The sequence below is a fragment of the Mastigoproctus giganteus genome, chromosome 6 (genome assembly GCF_048544385.1).
Source record: "Mastigoproctus giganteus isolate SK-2022 chromosome 6, ASM4854438v1, whole genome shotgun sequence".
In the NCBI taxonomy this organism is placed as follows: domain Eukaryota; kingdom Metazoa; phylum Arthropoda; class Arachnida; order Uropygi; family Thelyphonidae; genus Mastigoproctus; species Mastigoproctus giganteus.
In genome coordinates, this window is record NC_143580.1 from 477,035 (window position 1) to 503,389 (window position 26,355).

At 40.4% G+C, this 26,355-nt stretch overlaps 1 protein-coding gene across 1 annotated transcript in view; it reads left to right on the forward strand.

Annotated features, from left to right (window-relative positions):
• Nucleotides 1–26,355, forward strand: part of LOC150083782 (glucose dehydrogenase [FAD, quinone]-like) — a 302,039-nt gene that overhangs the window by 230,581 nt on the left and 45,103 nt on the right. Inside the window, exons 6-7 of the mRNA XM_090374876.1 lie at nt 9,738–9,859; nt 16,938–17,108. Coding sequence (XP_090231002.1) covers nt 9,738–9,859; nt 16,938–17,108 — 293 coding nt within the window. The remainder of the gene's footprint in view (nt 1–9,737; nt 9,860–16,937; nt 17,109–26,355) is intronic.

The window sequence follows — 26,355 nt, forward strand, 5'->3', positions numbered from 1 at the left end:
GATGATCGCTGTTTCTTGAGCAACGGTTGTAATTTTAACAGAGCGTAGGGTTGTTCGCTGATAACTTGTTCTAGGGCCAAATAGGTCGGGCAGTAATTTTGATGTTTTTAGATTTAGACCTGTGGGGTATGCGTGTGTGTGTGTGTGTGTGTGTGTGTGTATATATATATATATATATATATATATACACACACACACACACACGCATATATATAAATATATATATATAAACTAAAAAAAAAAAAAAAATGAGAGAGAGAGATATACCCCGCAAGTTCAGGGTAGGTACAGCTAGCACAGCCAGTTATATATATATGTACAGAGATCCGTCTCCCCCCACTGCCTGGAGATGGGGTTTTAAAGGGAACCAGGTTAGAGTACCCAGTTCAGATCGCCAATGGCGTGTTGGCAACAAAGCCGCAGAATGTCTTCGTTGGTGTCATGTCCAAGCAGTGTCGAATCCGGGATGAAGGTCAACCTGCCCATCCCGCTCCGGGGGTGAGATATGTTAGCTGGCAGTGGGGAACCCATCAGGCGAGGGGGTGGGTGTTTGTATGTATATCGGGGTTTTGCCAATTTCTGGCTAGGGGCTGCTTGTGTTAATAAAAATGTAAAAAAAAAAAAAAAAAAAAAAAAAATGTAATGAATGGGAACGCTGTGTATTTTAGCTAAAAGCCGGCAGGGCACTGTATGATTTTTTTTTTTTTTTTTTTTGGTATGCTAGACATGGTGGAATTTTAGATTCTGCTGTATAATCCTCTTAAGGTAAGGAGGATTTTATTCTTTAAATAAATCTTTATTTGTCTTACCAAAATTAAAATACAAGTGTACATTGGTAAGTGACAAATTCCCTTCACCGCAGAAAATGCCAGGGGATTTCAGACGGAGGACGAGCCGTTCTGCTAGTTTGCCACAAGTCAAACGGTTTTCCTCAATCGCAGTGTGGCCAGAGCAATTGTAGGGATTAACGGTAGGGATTAACTCGCAGGGATTAACTCGGTAGGGATTAACTCGCAGACAGTTAATCCCAACCGAGCATTGGTCTGTTGGACCTTAGCTCTGTTTCCCTCTTGAACGAGAAAGGGCATTCATTCATTGCTCGAGGAGCAAGCGTCCTCGAGCAGTGAATGACCTTTTTTGTTCAAGAGGGAGACGTTTTTGTTCTTCTGTCCAAAATAGCGAAAGTAAATCGGAAAATAATTCATTACCTGAGTAGGAATCTTTAGATCATCTTGTGGGGTGTGCAATAAAATGATGATTGTTTATATATTTATTTAGTTATTGTTCTTATTTCGTTTTGTTCCCTATTATGTGTTTGTCCACTTTATTCTTATTTCCCCCAATTACGCATCTGACTTTTCTTCCTAGGAGAATTCCAGATTCGAGGGAACTTCTCAGTTGTGTATAATTCCCTTCGGAAAGGCTGAGTGTTCAGGAATAACAAACTCACAAATTAATAAACAACAAAGTTTATTTACATATGTATATACAACAAAATATACAATTGAATAAAAAAACATGTAATATGCATACAAGGTTAAGTCAAGGATACCTTGCTCTGTTTCATCATTCTGTTACAATACGCTGAAGACCAATCTTAACTTTCCTAAAGTCTCTATTTGTTATTAGTCTTTCAGTTAGATCAACAATTCTTCATCAATACAAACACTATATTCAATTATCTATCCTTACAACATTCCAGGATTCTCACTATAAACTTTATTATCCTTCTAACATATTATAATCATTTGAACAACAATTTAATCTATTACTTATCTTTCGTTTCTCTTGCATTTTAACCTTTTTGAATTAATTAACTCTGTTAGTATATATATAATTTACTTAAGAGATAATTTTTCTATCAATTTACTTCTAGTGCTATCTCTGTTTTTCATTAATTAATCACTGTACTGTTTTACTAACAGTCTTTGTTAACTTACAGTACTTACTATTATCTTTTTTCTTCCCTTTGCTTTCCGCGGCGGTTTCAAACTTCCATTTTTTTTTTTTTGGCTCACTGAGGATCTCCTTCATCTGCTTTCACCTGGCTTTGCTACAGGTAGTTTTTAAGAACTCTTTGCTGCATGGGACTGGCGTTCTTTCTCCACCTTAATCGAGCTACTTCTATCTTTTCCATTCGTTGCTTCCTTCCTTCTCCTCGAGCTACTAATTCCGCATTTTCGCTCCTTCTCTTGAGCGACTGATTCTGCGGATTTCGCTCCCTTTCTCTCCACCTTCTTAAATCTATCACAAGGAAAACTCATAGGGCATCTCACACTAACTCCTTCTCCACTCCACTTTATTAAAACTTATCACAAGGAAAAACTCATAGGGTGCTACCCTCGTTTTTCCGCTCCACCTATTAAGAATTTTTTAAGAAGAAACTTTCCAGGGCGCTACCCTTCTCTTTTCCCACTACGACCAAACACTCAACTGTTAACTGACACATATTTCCTACCACAACAGAACCCTCATCTGTCCATGTTACTAACTCATTTTACCTATCTCGACGAAAATCTCGACTGCTGTGTCCGCTGACTATTTCATTTTCCCTAGCACCAACAAAAAACTCAACTTTACAATCCCACTAACCCATTTTCCTAAACACCCACATAACTCAACTCGGGGATCTGTGTACTAACTCATCTTCGCAAAACACTCCCAAATTCCCAACTCTGTGTCCTCTCTCTCCCCATTCGCTCACTTTTTGTTCATCTCCTTATCTGTACCGCCTACATATGTCAAATCCGGCCTAGTTTTCTGTTTAACCAATCTTACTCATTTTAGCATTAGCATTAGCATTAGTAGAGGCATATGATGCAAGAAAGCAAGCTTATTCAGCATCAGCCAAAAAAAAAAAAAAAAAAAACACCACTCCCATTTCACCCCTCCGTTCGTTCGAAATACCTGTCCAACTGAGCCTTAAATTTGTTTAGGCTATCAACTTCAACAACAAGTGATGGAAGTAGGTTCCATCAACCAACCACCCGCTGGCCAAAGGCAAATTTCCGCAAATCTATCCGACATCCGTCCTTCCTCAATTTGAATTTATGCCCTCTGAGGTGATTATTCTGAGCAAGATGAAGAATCCCATTGGCATTGAGCATGCTCAAACCATTCAAAGCCTTATACACCTCTATCAAATCACCTCGCCGGTGCCTAGTCTCCAGACTCTGTAATTTGCAAAACTTAAACCTTTCTTCGTAAGAGGAATCCTTTGTTCCATTCACTAATCTTGTTGCCCTTCTCTGTACCCGTTCCAGCAGCTCTACAGCCTTGTTGAAATGAGGCCTCCAGACCTGTATGCAGTACTCAAGATGTGGCCTAACCATTGCCTTATACAAGGGAATAATCACCTCCTTATCCCTACTAGAAAAATTCCTGTATATCATTGACAAGACACCATGAGCTACTCTTGCAGCTCGTCTGCACTGCTCAGAGAACCTCATATCTGCCTGTACAATTACCCCCAGGTCCTTTTCATTCTCCACCACTGTTAGTGTAGTACCGCAGAGTTGATACGTTGCTCTGGGGTTACTGTTTCCCATATGTAGTACTTTACATTTGTCAATGTTAAACTTCATTTGCCACCTCTCAGCCCATCTGTTCAACCTTTCCAGATCCTGTGGCAGCAGCATAGCGTCAGTGGTGTCCTTAACGACCCTACCAACCTTTGTATCATCTGCAAACTTGGACATTAAACTTGATATCCCATCATCAATATCATTCATAAACACCGAAAACAACAACGGACCCAACACTGAACCTTGAGGAACTCCACTAATAACATTAGTCCACGTTGAGCAGTGTCCATTGATTACCACACTCTGTCTTCTGCCACTCAACTATCCCCTTATCCATAGCAGCAATTTGCCTCCAATGCCACACTGCTCCAATTTGTGCAGCAGTCTTCCATGCGCAACAGTATCAAAAGCCTTTCTAAGATCCAAATATATAATATCAAAATTATTCCCTGCATCCAGTTCTTTTGTGACTACATCATAGTATCCAATCAAATTGGTCAGGCAAGACTTCCCCTTAACAAAACCATGCTGCGTCTGAGCTATAACTGCATTCTTGTCTAAATGATCCTGCAGTGCTTCTTTAACCAGTGCCTCCATTAATTTACCTGGAATTTACCTCTTCTTATTTGCCCATTTTATTTTCTCAAGCTGATTCCTTATTGCTCGATCTAACTTCTTATTTTAAGAAGTTTGTAAAATTTCTCAGGCTGTCAGTACCTTTGAAGTCAGCCGCTAATAGTTATACTGTAATTTCCCACGATCTATAAAACTTGCCATCACTGCCAGCCAGACAAGACTTAAATCTAATTCCCAGCATTTGTTCCGTTTTTACCACCTTATTATCCTCTTCAGATGTCACCGATTAAAGAAATGTCCCGACAACACATGGTCCACCGCGCTATTGTAGTAGTAGTAGTAGTAGTAGTAGTAGTAGTAGTGGCACATGATGCAAGAAAGCAAGTGTAGGAGCTTATGCAGCATCAGCCAAAAAAAAAAAAAAAAAAAAAAAATCATCACACCATTCCCTCCAAATGCCTGTCCAGTTCCTCCTTAACTTTATTTAACCTATCAACTTCCACAACGACAGATGGAAGTTTGTTCCAGCAATTAACCACCCGCTGGCTAAAGGCAAATTTCCGCACATCTATTCTACATCTGTCCTTTCTTAATTTGAACTTATGTCCCCGTAGGTTCGTAATCTGAACAAGTGGAAGGATCCCATCAGAATTCAGCGTGCTCAACCCATTCAAGGCCTTATAGACCTCAATCAGATCACCGCGCAGGTGCCTAGTCTCCAGCCACTGCAATTTGCAGAACTTAAGCCTCTCTTGGTAAGAGAATCCCTTCATTCCCCTCACCAATCGTGTTGCTCTTCTCTGTACACGCTCAAGCAAATCTACATCCTTCCTAAAATGAGGTCTCCAGACTTGTACGCAATACTCAAGGCGTGGTCTGACCATTGCCTTATACAGAGGGACAATCACCTCCTTTTCCCTGCTAGCAAAATTCCTATATATCATTGACAAAACCCCATGACCTGCCCTAGCAGCCTGTCTGCATTGCTCAGAAAACTTCATATCTGACTGCACAATTACTCCCATGTCTTTTTCATTTTCTACCACCTTAAGTGTAGTACCACACAGTTGGTACGTTTCTCTGGGGTTATTTCTACCCATATGCAGTACTTTGCATTTGTCAAGGTTGAACTTCAGTTGCCACTTCTTAGCCCATCTGCCCAAATTATCTAGATCCTGTTGCAGTAGCACACTGCCATTACTGTCATTAACTACCCTGCCAACCTTTGTGTCATCTGCAAACTTCGACATTAAGCCTGATATACCTTCATCAATATCATTGATAAATACACAAAACAACAGCGGACCCAACACCGAACCCTGTGGGACTCCACTAATAACATTAGTCCACGAAGAGCAGCACCCATTGATTACCACCCTCTGTCTTCTCCCACTTAACCATCCTTTTATCCATTGTAGCAACTTACCCTTAATACCATTCTGCTCCAATTTGTACAGTAGTCTTCCATGCGCAACAGTGTCAAAAGCTTTCCTGAAATCCAAGTATATGATATCAAAATTATTTTTTGCATCCAGTTCCTTTGTGACCACATCATAATAACCAATCAAATTTGTCAGACAAGACTTTCCCTTAACAAACCCATGCTGTGTTTGAATTATTGCTGCAGTCTTGTCTAGATGATCCTGCAATGCATCTTTAACCAGTGACTCCATTATTTTACCCGGAACAGAAGTTAAACTAACTGGTCTGTAATTACTCGTGTCACCCTTCGATCCACCTTTGTGAATTGGGGACACATTTGCACATCTCCAGTCCGTGGGAACCTCCCCTGAGTCCAAGGATGCTCTCATAATTATGGCTAAGGGTTTGCTTAGTTGCTTTGCCGCCTCCTTTAAAATAACTGGATAGATCCCATCCACCCCAGGTGCCTTTCTTATGTTTATCTTCAACAATTTCTCCTCCACTTTGCTCTCAGTTATTACAAAATCATTAAGCACACTGCTACAATTTGATAACCTTCTTCCATTTTCAAATTGTAATAATTCCTCACGTGTGAATGTCGATGCAAAATACTCATTCAGTTTGTTTGCTATCTGAGCAGGATCATCAACAGTCGAACCATCGATGTCAAGTGGACCAACCATATCATCCCTTTCCTTTTAGAGTTTATATAAGTAAAGAAATCCTTGCTGTTTTTCTTAGCATCTTTTGCCAAAGATTTCTCGTAATCCGCCTTCGCCTGCCGAACCTCCTTTGTGACCTGATTACAGACTAGCTTATATCTGCCATAGGCTTCTGCGTCACCTGATAATTTATATGCATCCCATGCATTTTTCTTCTCTGTCACGAGTCTCATTAGTTCATTTGATAACCATTTAGGCCTAAACCTTGAACGATATTTCTTAATCGGTATATAAAGTCTAGTAGCTTCCACGATTAATTCCTTGAATGCTTCCCACTTAGAATTTACTGTTGGTAACATCGTCAGTTGATCCCACTGTACAGAATTTAAAAACTGTCTGAGACCACTGTACTCCCCTTTACGGAAGCAAAAACCCTTTCCTTTACCCCTGACGGTAGTTACCTCTTTGAGTAAATCCCACTTCAGCACACTGTGATCACTGCCACCTAGTGGTTCCTTTATCTGCAAATTCTTAATACACGAATGATCACTGCTGATAACCAGATCAAGAGTGTTACTTTCTCTGGTTGCCTCTCGAACATGCTGCTGCAGAAAACAATCATCCAGTAAATCCACAAAAGTCTGACTGGTGTGTGAGTGACCAACCCACAAGTTCCAGTCAATATCTGGGAAGTTAAAAATCCCCCATTATAAGACATTCAGATTTACTGGCCCACTCTATTTCTCTGTACAATTGTTCATTGTACTCATTCAAGTCATTAGGCCTATAACACACTCCTACTCTAATTTTTCCTTTCGCAGTGCTTATCTCGCACCAAACTGACTCAACAGTGCACTGTTCATCTATATTAACTGGGTGCACTTCCTTTGATTTTATGCTTTTCTTAATTAACAGCATAACACCCCCTCCCTTTCTGTCCTGTCTATCCTTTCTGTACACATTGTACTCCCCAAATTCCAGTTCTGCATTCCTTATATCTTTGTGACACCACGTCTCTGCTATCCCAACAATATCCGCCTTTGATGTCTTGACCAACACTTCAAATTCATCAAATTTATTTACTATACTTCTAGCATTGGTATACATGCAAGCATACATGCTCCTATGCCTGTTCCTTGTTACCCTAACACATCCCATATACCCAACTATTCCATGATGACTGCCATCCGTCCCTGAAACCCCCAACACCCCTCGCTCCAGGTCGCTTCTTATTCTAATAGAAGTTGTGCAAGAATCACCTTCACCTCTGCCTGCGGTTACTGTTAAACTATTAGTCTTTGTATCCCCCCCAAACTAGCAGTTTTCCGACCCACCTAACACTGCCTCGATAGCATCAGCAAATATTCTTGCACCCTTTCTATTTAAGTGTATCCCATCCCTGTAGAAGCAATCTCTCCTGTTAACAAGTACAGTCCAGGCTGAAAAAAATTCTACCCCTTGAGCCTTGCACAATCCTTCCAGGGCCGAATTGATCGACAAGGCTCTCATCATGTACTCCCTCCTATCGTGTCTGGGCAGAATTGCAGACACTTTCAAATTCAACCCTAATTCGCGGCTTTTGTTCAACAGTGACCTGTACTTGTTAAGCAATTCTGCCGGTCTCCTACTTTTGATATCATTAGTGCCAACGTGTACAACTATATCACCTTTTGTGCCCTTGAAAGACGATATCCGCTCTACAACGTCATCAACCTTTGCCCCTGGCAGACATACCCTGGTCCTCTTCCACCTATCCTTTTTACAAAGGATGTTCCCCGTTTCCCTGACAATAGAGTCACCAACAACAACTAGTTCCTGTGGGACCAGCGCATTCTGCCTTAGGGGTTGCCGCTGTGTTGCGTGATGACCAAGTGCAAGTTCTGGCGTTGATGTGGGCAGCTGAGAGCTTGATGGGCCCCTCAATTTAGTTCCTTCGAGGGCATCCACCCTGTCCTTCAAACTCTCATATAGGCCCATAACAACGCTGAGTTGTCGCCTGATTTCCTTACACTCCTTACATCGCGCACACACAAAGACATCCCCCATGGCAATATCATGTTCCGTTCCAGAGAGTTCGGCAAACATTTCACAAGTTGCACATTTCTTTAGGCTGTGATGCGTTGGAGAATTGCCTCCCTCAGTTCTCCCCCGAGTCACAGCACTCCTGCCAATTTGTGCCCGTTGCTTTGCTGCTATAGTTTGGGGCATGGTAGTTTAAATTAATAAAATCAATAAATTAAATGTCAATAGTATTTAAATAGAAACTATTAAATAGAAACAGTGAAGCGTATTACTATATAATTATGTGTTAGAGCTACCTAGCTACCTCAATTAAAAAATTTGAATTCCCTACCACTATATCCAAAAACAATGGCTACAAAAATGGAACGAAATAACGGTTTTACCTATCGTAAGTAAAATCCACAAAAACTCTTTATCTAAATTAAAAATAAAAAATAACCAGCGTAACTATAACTATATGACTACGTATTAAGTACAATATAAAATAACAATCATGTAAATAACAGGTAAATACTTATCGATTTTGCAGAGCCTGTAACTGATAGCTGTAACTTTTAAAGAGATTCAGCGCCTTGTGTTTACCAGAGTTGACCCTTCTACTAATAGCAGTTGCTACTGGTTTCTATTGTTTGGTTTGTTTGTGTGAGCTGAGAGTCGGAGTGTACCTAGGTTGCTAACAGCTTTTCACTTACAGCTCCCCTCGTATGGACGTTGTCTAATTTAATCCCTTGGCTTGTAATGTTCGCCCCCCCATATTGCCATATTATAAGTTTTAATTTAAATAAATCTCACTCTTTCACAAAATATTATATTTGTATGATTTTACATCTTACAATCTACTGGTGGAGCGTGAGGTCAGAGACACGAATCGACAGTCAGATGGGCACTTATAAAAAAAAAATTGCTGGAATGAATCTTAATCCCATATTTTTAATCGAAATGTACACGGGATTGCCAATTCTGGAATGTCCAGGAGATTGGAAATAAATTTCTCGCAGAGAGCAGACATCATCTCTTTTGCAACAAACAGAAACCAGACTTCGCTTTCCAGATAAGCCATCAATTAGAGAAATGCCATAAATTGGATTCTATTGAATCCACGAGATCGCAGAAAACTCTGAAATATGAACGAATATTGTCGGGAATGTCGTCAATCCGATTGAATTTGAGTGTTTCAAAAGATTTTAATGAATTCTTGTTAAAAGATTTTATTAATTCATTTTTACTTTTTATGTTATAAACAGCATCCTTCAATGTTTTGTACAAAGAGCAAATACAAATAAATAAATAAATAAAGAAATATTATTTATGAGATCAATGAGATTAAGATAAATGTTATTTATGTTATTCAATAATGTATTGTACAAATAGCAACTACAAATAAATAAATAAATAACTGTTATTTATGAGATTTTGCTGCAAACGAGTGGTTTTTTTTTTATTGGACTTATCCTTTATTGCAGCTTGCTACGGAGAAAGATATTCTCTCGCAGCACCAATCTTCGAGCTAACTCTTTTGTTGTCTCTGCAGGTTTCCTCATTCCTCAGGGAACGGTCCGGAGGGGTGCACGGTGTAGCACTTCCAAGGCATTTCTACAGCCGGTGAAGAAAAGAAAGAATCTGGACATTGTGACGCATGCGTATGCGACTAAGGTAAGGGCTCATCACCATTACACTTTCATTAAAAAACAGTAAATAAATTTCGGCTTGTTGGTGCGTATTCAAGGAACCGCACTACCAATCGTATACGGCAAGGGAATGAGTCAAATTGCATAAAACAGGAAAGAAATCCAACCATGTAAAGAAGAAGAAGTGCCATTCGCAGCTTCCGAAACTAGGGAAAAATCACAAAAAAAGTGATTTCAATAATAAAAGCCCACTTAGGGCTATTAAGGCTCCCGGATATAATAGAGCAAAAGAAGAAAAAAAAAAAAAAAACGAAAATATAAAACAAAGTGAGACACAGATCGATAGTTAAGCCTGATGTCACATCGACACGCCTATTTTGATTAAAAGAATAAAATAAAATAAATCGCGTTTGAATATTTGTCAAGACTGGGCGCACGCAGCGCAGAATACGCCATGAGTCGAAGTCGAAAGAATTATTGAAAATAGCGGCAAGTTAGCATAACTTATCTCCAAGAAATCACGTTGAAGTCAGCTGTTTATATAGACCTGGAGATGGTCCTCCCCCGCATCCACTCCGCAGGTATTCTACTACGCCACAGCCAACTTTTAACAGCAATATTAGACATAGACAATCCTTGAGGTTGTCACAGACATTCTCTCAGATATGACCGACAAGCTATACTTGCTACCTGGGAATCTAAAACGCTATATCCTGGTGACACTCAAGTCAAGTGGACCCAATTTCGGTGAAGTCGGGACGGTCTGTGACAACAAAATCCTCTGTTGCACCTTCTCGATGGCGAGACTGTTAGTAACTCTGGGGTATAACCCCAATTCACAAGAACACTGCGGGTGATCACCCAGGTGTGAATCAAAGTAAGCAGGAGTCGAAGTATGCTGCCCACACCATACGGAAGAATGCCGCCCCTCTGTGTTACCACCCAATTCTAGGTGGTAGATGACTCTCATCAACCGGTGAAATGCCACCACTTTGCTTATTGGAGGCTTGAAGTGGTGGAACCCATGTTTAGTCTCTAGAGCTAAGTCCCGGTCAACCCTATCCATCTCTTCCATCATGCAGTATGATTAACGACTTTTGAGTTTATGATGAACGTCGTGGCGAGATCCAATATTCCTTACATCTCGAGGGTACAGTTCTAAAATGGTGTTTGCAGGCCGGCCGCTACTTAGTACACCAGACTGAATCTATTCGTAACTCTCTAGGAGGCTTCCGGATCAGCTAGTGTATAATCTTGCTACCTCTACACTGCCAGATAGTGACTGAAGGGACTCAGGGTAGTGTGTGTGTGCGGGGAGTATTGTCTAGGCCACGTTATGTCAAGGATCTGGGTATATTCTTACCACGTGTACGCCATATCCAAAAATTTAATTATTATTTCATACAGCATGTCCCACCCACTTTTTCTTACTATTGAATACACCATGAATTATCAAGTTCATTTCACAAATATACGTGGTCTCAATTCTAATCTCAACGATGTCCATTTCCATTTACAGACTGTCAAACCCCATGTACTTTTTCTCACAGAATCTCAGTTATCGGTTGATTCAACTACTGCTCATCTCAAATGCCCAAATTATTCGCTGTATGATTCCTTTTGCCTCAAAGGTGGTATTTGTGCATATGTCCGTTCTGATATTCCCTGTCAGAAACTTGGCAATTTGGAATCTCCTCTCTTTGCTCATCTCTGGCTTAAAATCTCTCTACCTCATTGTGTCAAATTCATCTGTTGTCTCTACCATTCTCCCAACTCCACTGATCACTTGAAGCTCTTTAACTTCCTCTCTTTGCAACTTGACTTTCTCCAGTCCAACTTTCCTAACAGTGAGGTCATTTCCCTTGGGGATTTTAATGTTCACAACTCCAGCTGGCTTCCGTTCTCTATTCACACCGACCCATCTGGTCATTCTATTTTTTTTTTTTTTTTTTTTTTTTGGAATGACCAGTTGGGTCTGTGTGACTAGAGAACGGTCAGGATGCTGAGGTTTTGCGATTACTAATGACCTTGCACAGATTGTTCATTTACCTACAAGAATACCGGACAATCCCAATTATACAGTCAACACGCTTGATCGTTTTCTCACAAACAACCCTTCTAAGTACACGGTCGAAGTGAGAGGTCCTTTAGACACCTCAGATCACAACTTGGTGATTGACTCTTTTCTTCAATGGAGCCTTTACCTCATGGCTATTCCCAACCTTGTGTTGTTTGGCATTACAAGAATGCAAAATGGGATAACCTGCGAGACTTCTTTTCTTCTTTTCCTTGTTCGGAAAAGAAGAAAAGAAGTCTCACAGTTTCAAAGCATTTGATGTCAACGTTTGCTCAGATCGTGTCAGTGAAATTATTCTTGCAGGAATAAAATCCTTTATCCCACACTCCACTTTAAAATCTCGTCCTTTATCTAAACTTTGGCTTTCCAATAAATGTGCTAAGGCTATTCAAGAACGTTGCATATCGTAATTGGCTTATTTCCAGTTCTTCAGTTTCATTTTGTGAAGAACTGGAAACATACTCGAAGAATCTTGATGCTAAGAAAGCTCGAAGTCCTGATGGTATTTCTCCACTTATTCTCAAATCCTGTGTGCCTAAATTACTCCTGTTCTTTGCCGCCTTTTTTTCACTTTTTAATTCGAAAGTCGTTTTCCTTCTGTTTGGAAATTTGCTCATATCCTGCCAGTTCCTAAAAAGGGTGACAAATCCCTCCCATCCAATTATCGTCCCATTGCAATTACTTCTACTCTTTCTAAAGTAATGGAGAAATCAATTAACTGCCAACTCTTAAACTACCTAGAAACCTTCCATCTGATTAAAGGTTGCCAGTATGGATTCCGTCAATGTCGATCCACTGGTGATATTCTGGCTTATGTTACCCATTTATGGACACATTCAATGGAAACGTTCGGAGAAACAAACAGTTGCTCTTGACATCTCAGAGGCTCTCGATCGTGTTTGACATAAAGATCTTCTAAACAAGCTTCCATTTTATAGTTTGCCAACTGTATTTTGTAATTGGTTATCCAGTTTTCTCTCTGATCAGTCATTGAGGGTGATGGTAAATGGCTCTCTGTCTTCTAACTTCTCCACTAATTCCGGTTTTCCCCAAGGTTCAGTTCTTTCCACCACTCTTTTCCTCTTGTATATTAATGACCTGCTTCCATTGACTGGAAATCCTATCCATAGTTTTGCCGATGATAGCACATTGCACTCAACTTTCCATTTTGAGAAACCTTGTCCTGCTCAATCAGCTTCAACGTCTGGAAAATCTGCTACCAATTCCTTAAATGCCGATCTTCAGGTAATTCTCCAGTGGGGCAAAGACAACTTAGTTGATTTCAACCCTTCTAAAACTCAGTCTTGTCTTATATCTCGCACAAAGGATTCTTCTGCTCCTATGCTTATCTTTAGTGACACTCCGATTTCTAGGCAAAATGATATATCTCTTTTGGGGATTACCCTGACTTCTAATCTCTCTTGGCACAAGCACATTACAAATATTGCTTCCTCTGCATCTTAAAAACTTGGTTTTCTCTTTCTCTGTCGGTGTTACTTTTCTTCCAAACAGCTGCTCACTCTGTATAAATCGCAAATCCGCCCTGCCAGGGAATATTGTTCCCACATCTGGGATGGTGCCCCCAAAACCTTTCTTAAGCTTTTAGATTCCATTCAGAAGAGGGCAGTTAGGTTAATTAATGATTCATATCTAACAGAGTCTCTCCACTCGCTTTCTCATAGACATACTATTTCTGCTGCATGCGTCTTCTACAGATACTTCCATGGGCACTGTTCTTCTCAATTGGCTGCTATAATTCCCACTCTCTGTCTTTCAAAACAGTCTGAACACGTCCAGCCAACATCCATTTACTGTCCAACTTCAAACCCACAGAACCAACTTTTCATCTTCCTCATTTATTCATTCAACTGCCGTTTTCTGAAACAACCTTCCTTCAAACGTATTTCCTGAAAATCACAGTCTACAGAAGTGCAAGTCCAATGTCAACAAATATCTTCTTTCGTCTTGTCAACCTCCAACCCAAGCATGGTACTAAGTACCATGCTTGGGTTGGAGTTTGGGTTGGAATCTAAAGTTTCTAATACCTGTGATGTTTGAGGTTCTCATAAAAAAAAAAAAAAAAAAAAAACTAGTAATCGCATAATCACATCGAAATCCATTGGTTAGTTTTTATCAAAATTCTCGGAGCTTTCGATACGAGCAACGTATCCTTGAGCAGATCCTCCACCTACAGCAGCATGATTTTGCTTATATTACGGAAACCTAGTTGATCCCCAGATTAAAGAAACAATTGACGTGGCTAAAGTTGCACAAAATGCTACAGATTTAATCGCATTTCGATCTGATAGACGCAGAGTTGGAGATGTCTGCATATGGTACAAGTTACTGTATTTAATCAGGAGTTCAAATACAGGAAAGTTAAATTGTATTTGCTGTTTAAATACAGTAAATTTAAACCGCTTTACTGTATTTAATCAAGAAGTCTTATTGATCGCACTCAATTTTGGAAACACGAATAGTGATATCTGTTCGATTTATATCCCTCTACTTCCACCACCACCACCACCACCACCAGACTAACCTATCATTCTGGATGCCACCAACAAACAAAGGCATTACATTCCAACGTTCCATTTTGATGCATTATCCTCCTTCAGCAATTTGTCTGTCTCAGAAAAAATGCTACCGCAATTTTTCTGAGACAGACAAAATTGACGCTATTGGCATGGATGGATCCCAACCCTGGGATCCAGTCAGCTAGACCTCATCTTTGCCTCAAAGCACATCAACTTCTGCCCGTCCAGAAACATATCTCGATTCAAACCACGTATCGGTGATATTACTTTTCTCAGTGCCCGTGATTGCAAATGCAGTAAATTCAATGTTATTCTTAATTACTTGAATGCTGTAAAGCGTATTTTTACTGCCTTTGCAATTCCACCGGATATGTTAACAACTTATCTTGCAGATTTGCTTGTTGGCCTTCTCGCGAGATGGTTTATGACCATTGAGAGATATACAGCAAAACAGATTACTATTACCTCAAAGTCCAAAGCACGGTGCAGTGGATAACATCTCTTCACTACGACTTCATGCTTCAAGCACACCTGTGTACCATCTGGAAGGAGATTGGTGATGCATTCCGCAGGGTAAACTATTCCAGAACTAGAGCCACCTTTAAACTGGCCACCAATTTGCGAGCCATCAAGAACTACTTCAGTGCTAATTTGGATAAAGGGAAATTCTCTTTGCGAATATTCACTTAAGCTTCCCTCAGAATCTCAACTGAGAAAAGTGGCTGGAAAATATCACTCCCTACTCAAACGCTGTACTTACCGATGCCCAAGAATTTCAGCCACGGAAAAACCTTGATCTCATTGTCCTCACTAAACAGCGACTGTTAAATGCTATCAAAGTTTTACCACTCTCTAATTTTCTGGCCATGATAGAGTGCCACACTTCTTGCTAAAATGCCTAACTCCGTATATTGCTGATGTTCTTTTAATAATCTATAATAGTTAAATAAAGTAAAATTACTTTCGCAGCAGAAGAATATTTATGAAGGAATGTCAATTCCTAACCAGTAGACAAACATGAATCAGTCACTGCAGGCACATATCTGAAGCTCCTTGAAATACAACTTTTCTGACCATTTGGTCGTCCCGGAGTATAAACAGAAAATTTATTTATTTTATTTTACTACTGTTACCAGTTTTTATAACCACGGACTCCCCGAGATGCCTCCCCAGATTCACTGTCCTCCCAACTGAAGATCTACAGTCATCAACCTCTTTTCGGCATCTTCAAAAATCCTTCGGGTTTTTGATAATAATTCTGAAATTGCTGCTGGAATTTTGGAATTTTGACATTCAATTGGCATTTTACGCCGCTAATAGGCTCTTCTGCAGTTACTGGAAGGGTTCTTCCAGGTCAAGGGCAATGCCCTGGGATTACTTCGTTCATTCTTCACCTCTAGAGGTATAGATCTTCCTGCTGGATGCCGGTCATTCCGTCACTTAACAGAAGTCCAGAGAGAAACCTCTCCCTTGCATGATTCTCTCTGTCTCCGAGCTTCTGTTCACTGAAATAACCTTCCAGTTTATTGACCTCTACAGGGAAGAGTGCTTATGCTATGCTGATGCCACGAAATGTCAGGCGTACACGCAATCATTAACTTGTTACCAACAAAATGAGCAAAGTTCTTTCTGATTATCTGGCACTGTTCTCGCTATCAGCCTTGTCAAATATACGATCACAGTTTACTCCCTCAAAAAACAACCTTCATAGATACAGCCATCCCTTAACAGCGTTGCTGTTTCTCAATTGGCTCTCAACCTAGGATCTGGGAGTTCTTGTTGTTGTTGTTGTTGTAGGATTGTAGACACATTAGTAACTTCGGAGGCCATTATGCACTGCATATCTCCTGGGAGAAAAAATATTGCTCACTTGAGACTGGCTAACATCCACTTTGTGAAAAACGTCCATAAAAATTTCGCTTCAGCGAAGGTTTTTTGTACCCTGGGAGTAATATTTGGCCCCAAACTTAACTTTTATGGCAAAGTGCAGTCGATTCATTGAAGATTTAGTCATACGAGATGGACCGCAAAGCAACTTCTGCTTCATGTCAGAGATCGGAAACTTACCCAAATATACGCACAGGAGGATTCACCGAGTAAGTCTTGTATGGCTCAGAAAGTTGGGCTTCTGCTGCACTTACAACTATATACCGTCTTTTTTGCAGATGCGCATTGGCCGAACTTCAAGCACCAGCTGCAACCTCAAGTCAGACCCGCAGACTGAGAGCGTGCAACCGGCTACACCATAAACTAAACCAAAATTTGAAATTTTGGGGCATTTTGCACCATGAATTTTAAGATAAGCCACTTTGTTTTTATTATAAGACGGGGAGGGGGTATCCCATTAACAAGGGGGATACAATGGGGGAGTCGGTTCGAGCATAAATTGCGGGCGTTTCTCTTCTGTAAGTTCGTTATATTTCCTTACATTTTCCATCTTCTCTCCATCCTTGCGCCGCCAACATTTGCTCTTTTTTTTGCTTTTGCAGATCCACTTCGATCACTTCAAGAGAGCCTCCGCGGTGGAGTTCGACCGGCTGAAAATCACTTACGTGGTGAAGGCGCGCAAAGAAATAATCCTCTCGGCGGGAGCCATCAACTCTCCGCAGCTGCTGATGCTTTCAGGGATCGGCCCGCGACACCAGCTGGAGAGCCTCGGGGTAAGTACACACAATGCGCGTTGTCACGTTCGTCGGCAAACGGGAGCAGAGGTGGGTGCGCACCCGCCGAAGCGAGAAATATTTCTATCCACGTTCGTCTCATCCGAAGCGAAAAATAAACAGAAATCGTCTCAATTCTATTGACTTTTCCACTCGCTCTGGAAGGAGAACGCAGCGTTCCACTCTCTCTCTCTCTCATCGCTGAACTGTAACAAAATCTTTCTTTCAGAGCGCGTCGCAATCGCAAAATCTCCTTTCAAACCGGAACAGCTCGTGAAGAATCGTTTTCGGTACAATGCTCGGCGCATTATTAGCGCTTGGGTTGCGCGCGGAAGGTCAGCGTCATGCTAAAAAAAAAAAAAAAAAAAAAACAGAGGTTATCGGGGCATAAAAGAAAGCCGCCCTGTGGAAATTTATGAAGACCCCCTGGAATCGGGAGGAGCAGCTTCGAATTAAAGTGGGACCACCAATGAGAGGAGGAGTTTCGCACTTTAAAGGTATGTGTGTGTGTGTGTGTCAATTACATTTCTTTTCCGGACACAGTGCGAGCGACGCCACAGTCAGCTTGTCCTTCCTCGAGGAAGTGATTTGGCGGATTTGTAGAGTTCCCTCAAAACGGGGTCGTATTTTCACATCGGGTTAACGAACGGAGTATTTCGCCATCGACGTTGCGGGTTTTCGACACGAAAATGAAATCCATCCGTTTATTATTATTATTATTATTATAGCAAATTATCTAACCAAGAGAAAAATAACAGTAGAAGTAGAAAATACAAAGGGGAAATCTTATAATGTAAAGAGAGGAGTACCTCAGGGCACTCATACAGGGCCAATCATGTTCGACATCTATATAAATGACATATTCGAAGTAATTAAGAACTCGTTTATAAAAATCTATGCAAATGATATAATCTTACATACAATAGGAAAGAACCTAACAAAAATGGAGAATGATTTACAACAGGATGCAATACATTTACAATCTTGGCTGCACGATAATAAATTAGCACTCAGCTTTGAAAAAACTAAATTTTTGGTAATAAGGCCTCCTCATCGGACCTTGGACATTCAACCCTCTATCAAATTGCACAAACATGATTGCCTACATGAACAGAATTTCCAGAATTGCGAATGTCTAACTGTGGAAGAAGTCTCAAATCATTGTTACCTTGGGTTATGGATCGACTACAGTCTAAGTTGGATAATGCATATAACAAACTTGTACAAAAAAATGAGATTTTATGTGTACTTTTTCTACTACATTAAGAATAAGTTAAATCTTAGAACAAAATATTATGCATTAGTGGACTCCCAACTCAATTATTTAGTAAATATATGGGCACGAGCAAATAAAACAGAAATAAGGGCAACAGACAACTTAATGAATAGGATTCTGAAACTTTTAATGGGGACAAACTCTTGGAATGACCAAGAGTTTGTTGAAACATAAAATATTGTATCCAGTTCAAAAACTGAAGTTAAATCTATTCTTAAAAAATCTTAACACTATTTCTGAAGAGTCGAATCTGCAAAGAAATATCTCACATAATTTAAGGAACCCAAAAGCAATTACTTTGCCTCACCCTAGGATACTAAATAGATTTGGAGATAGGCACACAATGAATACAATAAACAACTTGTTGGCTAGCATTGATTTCAGGCTCAGGAGAAGTTACCCCATCTCCAAATTAAAATTCCTAATAAGAAAATTCTTGATACTCAATGACACAGTAGATTAGAATTGATATGCAGATAAACTACCTCTGTTTACAGTGTGGAATATACTATGTGTAGTGACTTCATAGTCTTTTCTGTAAGACAACAAATTTGTACAAAACTTGTAAAGGAAGAACTACAACTTGTTGTCAAGAAATTTACTTTTCTTAACAAGTTCATTTATTGTAAACGAATTCTCTTCATAAATAAAATTGTATTGTATTGCATTATTATTATTATTATTATTATTATTATTATTATTATTATTATTATCTGTTTATTCCAGAAAAGGAAACCACCCCGGGACGGCAAAGTGCCAGGAAGGTGCTGAGTACATATCAGGGTACTACGGGCAGTGGGTTACATATTTCTGTGTATTTTATGAATTTGTGGACCCACGTAGTTTTGTATGTAGTGAATGTAATTTATGCAGTTAATTGTGAGATTCCTCTGTTGCCTGTAGCGGGAATCGCGTCCTACATTTCTACGAATAAAGAATTTCATTATTATTATTATATATTGAACACGTGGTCTCGTCCCGAAATACACATTTTATGTTTAATATCTACAGTATTTACACATTAATGATTGTGTGCATACATTTTACAAATCATATATTTGCAATGCAGTAATTCCATATTTATTTACACAACTGTTAGAGATGGTATTTTGCCAGTGAATATCTTACCAAATTATTATTATTCTTATTATTATTATTATTAAAGTGGAAAAAGTTTCACTTTTACTCGCAATTCTTTGGTACTTTGCAGCCGATTCATATTTCGGTAAGTCTGTGCGAATCCTGGAAGATCTCTTTCCGGTATTTATTTATTTATTAAACCTGTTTATTGCTCTGCCGAAGAGCCTCCCCCTGGACAGCAGGAAGTTGGGGGGGGGGATAATTAGATACAGAGGTTAAGACAGGGACATGTGTCTGGCGGTTACATGGGGCACATGTATGCTTAACTCGAAAGGTACAGAACTTAGTGTTTATTATTTCACATAATTGAAAGAATTAAAGGATATTATTTTCTCTAAATTGCTATAAATTACAAAAGCATGAGAGAAATGAAGAAAATATAGAGAAATGAGGCAGTCCTTCACGTGGTATCTCTTCAATCTTGACTGTAATAGTGCTCACAGCCAGCCGTCTTTGAAGTAGTAGATTCTAAGAGAGAGGACCAGTGATGGCTTCACTTTATTTTCCTTTTCACCTGTCTTTAAGGGGATGCATTGTGGTGGCATTTTCCTTCTGGTGGCGCCTCATAACTGTATGTTTGCATATGTGTCCTTTAGCTTCTGACGTCTGTATGTATGCTGCTCGCAGAATCGATCCAGGTCGATGGCTAGATTGTTCATCAAATCTACCGTGTTTTCTGGGGACATGCGTCTCAATCCTTTTAGGTTGTTCAAACTGATTGTGAGTGGGAGCCTTCGGTCCATTTGTTTCCTTCCGGCAATGCGGGGAGTTTTTATTAGATCACTAATGTCAGGGGCGTCGAGTCATCTTGTGATTAGTCTGGCAAGTTGCATCCTCACACAGTTTTTCGGCATCTTTGTGCATCTAGGGAGTTAAATATTTTTGCTGCATTTGATGGGAAGAATCTTTGCAGGCTACTAAGATTGTTCAGGACTGGACGCAGTGGATTATTTACTCTTCCGCGACGTCTAGCAGTGGCACGTGGTTTGACTAGAATCTTATCGATGGCTGGAGCATCCACTCTGCCTGTGAGCATTTTTGCGAGAGTGTGTATGTTCCTAATAATAATTGTCCGCTGCATCCAGGGTGTGATGTTAAGGTTTCAGTAGAGAATGACCCTTGAGAGAGTAAAAGGGGGAGGGGCAGCAACTCTGATAAGGCATGGCAAGAACCAGTACTCGTTCCCAAGTACGGACTTATAATATGAATCCGGAGCAGAGGACTAAATTTGAGAAGCGTACATTGCAATTGGCAGGACGCACTTTAAAATGTACTTGGTCGCTACCTGGGGATATCTAATTCCTACCAATTCTTGTCTAGTAGCCCATAGAGCACCGAATATTTTTGTCTTCATGTAAGCGAAATGTTGAGCAAACGTGAGTCTGTCACTTAAGACCCAGGTCGAGGTGAGGGTGCATTTTTGCGACACTAGACCCGTCTAAAAAGATCAAGGTGTCATTTTTATTCTGCTTGTAGGTTATGGTCATTTGGGTAGACTTCTGTGCATTAATACGAAGTCCCAATGCAATCCAGGTAGCTCTCAAATTCTCGGATTGTGTTATTCGCAATCTGGCAAATACCTTCTGCTAATTCGTGGGCTCTGGAAGTGATGAACAATTTTACATCGTCAGCATATGTTTTAAAACTGCAGTACCGAGAAAGAAAGGGGTCAAGGGCAGCCGCGAAGAGGGTAGCCGAAAGAACTCCCCCCCCCGCCCCCTGTGACACTCCTCGCGAGATGGTAAAGCAAGATTGTAGCTTTTGGTGCTTAACAGTAAGTTTTCTGTGTTCTAGCAGGCTGCTTATTATAGTTAACAGATTTCCTCTTACATTAAAATAATTCCTTAAAATCGCAATGAGCGCTGGAATTGAGACGTTGTCGTAGGCTGCGGAGATATCCAAAAAATAATATCAATTTGTTTTTTCTCATTTATTGCTTTCTGCCCGTGAAAAAGGGTTTCCACCAAGTTTGTTGTTGTTGATCTCCCCGAAATGACTGAGTGCAAATGTGGTGGTCCATGGCTGAAGCAGTGTTGGTTGATGGTAGGAAGCAGTGCTTTTTCAAATACCTTCTGTAGGGTAAAACAAACAGAATTTGGTCTGTAATCCTTAAACAATTTTTGGTGTTTAAGCTTTAGTATTGGGGTTACAATGTAATTTTTCCAAGCTTGTGGGAACGCTCCTGATTTGATGATTTCCTGATAGACATGTAGTAATAGATCTATTATAGATGGGTTACTTATTTTAAGGATGAACATTGGAAATTTGTCTGGTCCAACAGTGGCCTTATTGGGCAGACCGGTAATGCACGAGTATAACACGAAAGATTCCGTGCCACAGTAATTTTAGAAGGGACTATTATCCCCCCCTCCCCCATCCAGGACTGGCTGAGAAAATCACGAAGAGTATCATCACTAGAAAATTCCACCGCGTGTAAATTTGCACGTCAAAATTTGCAACATTCTGTTGGTTCCACTGCACTCGCGAGATTAGCATTAGCATTAGCATTAGCATTAGCATTAGCAGAGGCATATGATGCAAGAAAGCAAGCTTATTCAGCATCAGCCAAAAAAAAAAAAAAAAAAAACCCACTCCCATTTCACCCCTCCGTTCGTTCGAAATACCTGTCCAGTTGAGCTTTAAATTTGTTTAGGCTATCAACTTCAACAACAAGTGATGGAAGTCGGTTCCACCAACCAACCACCCGCTGGCCAAAGGCAAATTTCCGCACATCTATCCGACATCCGTCCTTCCTCAATTTGAATTTATGCCCTCTGAGGTGATTATTCTGAGAAAGATGAAGAATCCCATTGGCATTGAGCATGCTCAAACCATTCAAAGCCTTATACACCTCTATCAGATCACCTCGCCGGTGCCTAGTCTCCAAACTCTGTAATTTGCAAAACTTAAGCCTTTCTTCGTAAGAGCAACCCTTTGTTCCATTTACTAATCTTGTTGCCCTTCTCTGTACCCGTTCCAGCAGTTCTACATCCTTCTTGAAATGAGGCCTCCAGACCTGTATACAGTACTCTAGGTGTGGCCTGACCATCGCCTTATACAATGGAATAATCACCTCCTTATCCCTGCTGGAATAATTCCTGTATATCATTGACAATACTCCATGAGCTACTCTTGCAGCCCGTCTGCACTGCTCAGAGAACTTCATATCTGCCTGCACAACCACCCCCAAGTCCCTTTCATTCTCTACCACTGTCAGTGTTGTACCATAGAGTTGATACGTTGCTCTGGGGTTGCTGTTTCCCATGTGTAGTACTTTACATTTGTCAATGTTAAACTTCATTTGCCACCTCTCAGCCCATCTGCTCAACCTTTCCAGATCCTGTTGCAGCAGTATAGCGTCAGTATTGTCCTTAACGACCCTACCAACCTTTGTATCATCTGCAAACTTGGACATTAAACTTGATATCCCATCATCAATATCATTCATAAACACCGAAAACAACAACGGACCCAACACTGAACCTTGAGGAACTCCACTAATAACATTAGTCCACGTTGAGCAGTGTCCATTGATTACCACACTCTGTCTTCTGCCACTCAACTATCCCCTTATCCATAGCAGCAATTTGCCTCCAATGCCACACTGCTCCAATTTGTGCAGCAGTCTTCCATGCGCAACAGTATCAAAAGCCTTTCTAAGATCCAAATATATAATATCAAAGTTATTCCCTGCATCCAGTTCTTTTGTGATTACATCATAGTATCCAATCAAATTGGTCAAGCAAGACTTCCCCTTAACAAAACCATGCTGTGTCTGAGCTATTACTGAAGTCTTGTCTAAATGATCCTGCAGTGCTTCTTTAACCAGTGCCTCCATTAATTTACCTGGAACAGAAGTTAAACTAACAGGTCTATAATTACTTGTGTCAGCCTTTGATCCTCCTTAGTGAATTGGGGTTACATTTGCACATCTCCAGTCTATGGGTACCTCCCCTGAATCCAAAGAAGCTCTCATAATTATGGCTAGGGGTTTGCATACCTCCTTTGCTGCCTCCTTTAATATAACTGGATAGATCCCATCCACCCCAGGTGCCTTTTTTATGTTTATCCTCAACAATCTCTCCTCCACTTTCCTCTCAGTTATTACAAAATCATCCAGCTCACTGCCAATGTTTACTTTACCTACATCATTCTCCTTCCTGAATAACTCCTCATGCGTGAATGTAGATGCAAAATACTCGTTTAGATTGTTAGCCACCTGAGCAGGATCCTCAACTGTTGAACCATCAATATCCAGTGGACCAATCTGATTCATCCCTTTCCTTTTCGAGTTCAAGTATGTAAAGAACTCTTTTCTGTTTTTCTTTGCATCCTTTGCCAAGGATTTTTCATAGTCTGCCTTTGCCTGCCTAATCTCCTTTGTGACTTGGTTACAGACCAACTTATATCTATCATAGGCTTCCATGTCACCCATTAATTTGTATGTATCCCATGCATTTTTCTTCTCTGCCATATGTCTCATGAGTTCATCTGACATCCATTTTGGCCTAAACCTTGAACAATATTTCTTAGTTGGTATGTAAACCCTGGTAGCCACCAAGATTAGTTCCTTGAATGCTTCCCATTTTGAGTTTGCTGTTGGTAACATCATCAGTTGGTTCCACTGTATAGAATACAAATACTGTCTCAGACCATCATAGTCGCCTTTACGAAAACAAAAACCCCTCCCTTTACCTCTGATGGTAGTTACCTCATTGAGCAAATCCCACTTCAACACACTGTGATCACTGCCACCTAGTGGTTCATTTATCTGCAGGTTCTTAATACATGAAGAATCACTACTGATAATCAGATCAAGAGTATTACTCCCTCTAGTTGCTTCCCGAACATGCTGATGTAGAAAACAATCATCCAATAAATCCACAAAAGCCTTGCTAGTGTGCGAGTGACCAATCCACAAATTCCAGTCAATATCTGGGAAATTAAAATCTCCCATTATAAGACTCTCTGATTTACTGGCCCACTCTATTTCCCTGTACAATATCTTATTATACTAATCAGAGTCATTAGGCCTATAGCACACGCCTACTCTCAATTTTGATCTCCCAATGCTTATGTCACACCAAACTGACTGGACACTGCCCTGTCCATCGATGTCGACTGCCTTCACTTCCTTGGACTTTATGTGTTTCTTAATTAATAGCATAACCCCTCCTCCCCTCCTGTCCTGTCTATCCTTTCTATACATATTGTATTCCCCAAATTCCAGTTCCGCATTACTTATATCTGTGTGACACCACGTCTCTGATATCCCAACAATATCTACCTTTGATGTTTTGAGCAATACCTCAAATTCATCAAATTTATTTACCAAACTCCTAGCATTGGTGTACACGCAGGTGTAAATGCACCTGTTTCTATTCTTAGCTACCCTAACACAACCCATGTGTTTACTTGTACCGCAATGACTGCCAGTAGTCTCTGAAATATCCTGAATCTTGTTTTTCAGACTTCTGCTCATTTGAATAGAAGCAGTGCAAGAGTCACTTCCACCTCTGCCAGTGGCTACTGTTAATCTATTAGTCCTTGTATCCCCCCCAACTAGCAGTTTTCCGACCCACCTAAAACTGCCTCGATAGCATCAGCAAAAATTCTTGCACCCTTTCTATTTAAGTGTATCCCATCCCTGTAGAAGCAATCTCTCCTGTTAACAAGTACAGTCCAGGCTGAAAAAAATTCTACCCCTTGAGCCTTGCACAGTTCCTCCAGGGCCGAATTGATCGACAAGGCTCTCATCATATACTCCCTCCTATCGTGTCTGGGCAGAATTGCAGACACTTTCAAATTCAACCCTAATTCACGGCTTTTTTTCAACAGTGACCTGTACTTGTTAAGTAATTCTACCGGTCTCCTACTCTTGATATCATTAGTGCCAACGTGTACAACTATATCACCTTTTGTGCCCTTAAAAGATGATATCCGCTCTACAACGTGATCAACCTTTGCCCCTGGCAGACATACCCTGGTCCTATTCCACCTATCCTTTTTACAAAGTATGTTCCCCGTTTCCCTGACAATAGAGTCACCAACAACTACTAGTTCCTGTGGGACCAGCGCATTCTGCCTGGTCCCGGGATGGAATCCCGGGACCAGGCAGATTAATCCCGGAATGAAAATAAACGGATTTTGCTGAAACGAAGGATTGGTTGCGGATGCCAAAGCGGCTGCATCAAGGCTAAGCACTCATTGCGACACACTCTCCCCAGGATATTGCTATTTGGCTTCTCTTGACGTCAATTAATCGCAACAATTTGCCGTAAACGGGCCCAAGACGAGACGTTTAGTGGTAAGCGTGGAATCGTAATCGAAATAGTCAATGATGGGCAATAATCGCGTGTATTTCTCGGAAAAAACCACCACCATCTTCTTCTTCTTCTTCTTCTTGAGTTCCAATGCAAGGTACGGCAAGTTAAAATTACATTCGTGATTACGGTTTGCGTAAAAAATAAAAAAAAGAAAACGATCGAAATAATCGATTAGTATTCTGGACGAGTTCAAGGCCGAGAAAGAAGCAAAACACACTTCCATTTCTCAGAAGAGTTGCTTCTATTGGTTGAGTTGAAGATTGGAGAATAAAGAGATGCTGCAGGTTGTAGCAGGTGTTCGGATTGGAAGAGAGAGAGAGAGAGAGAAATTATAGAAACTAATTCAGGAGATCAGTGCCCATGGAAGTATCTATAGTAAGGCATGCAGACAATCTCTATGAGACAGAAAATGAAGAGACTTTGTAAGAGATGGTTCATTAATTAACCGACAGCCCTCTTCTTTTTAATTGATTCTAGAAGTCTCATAGAGGTTTTGAGCGCACCG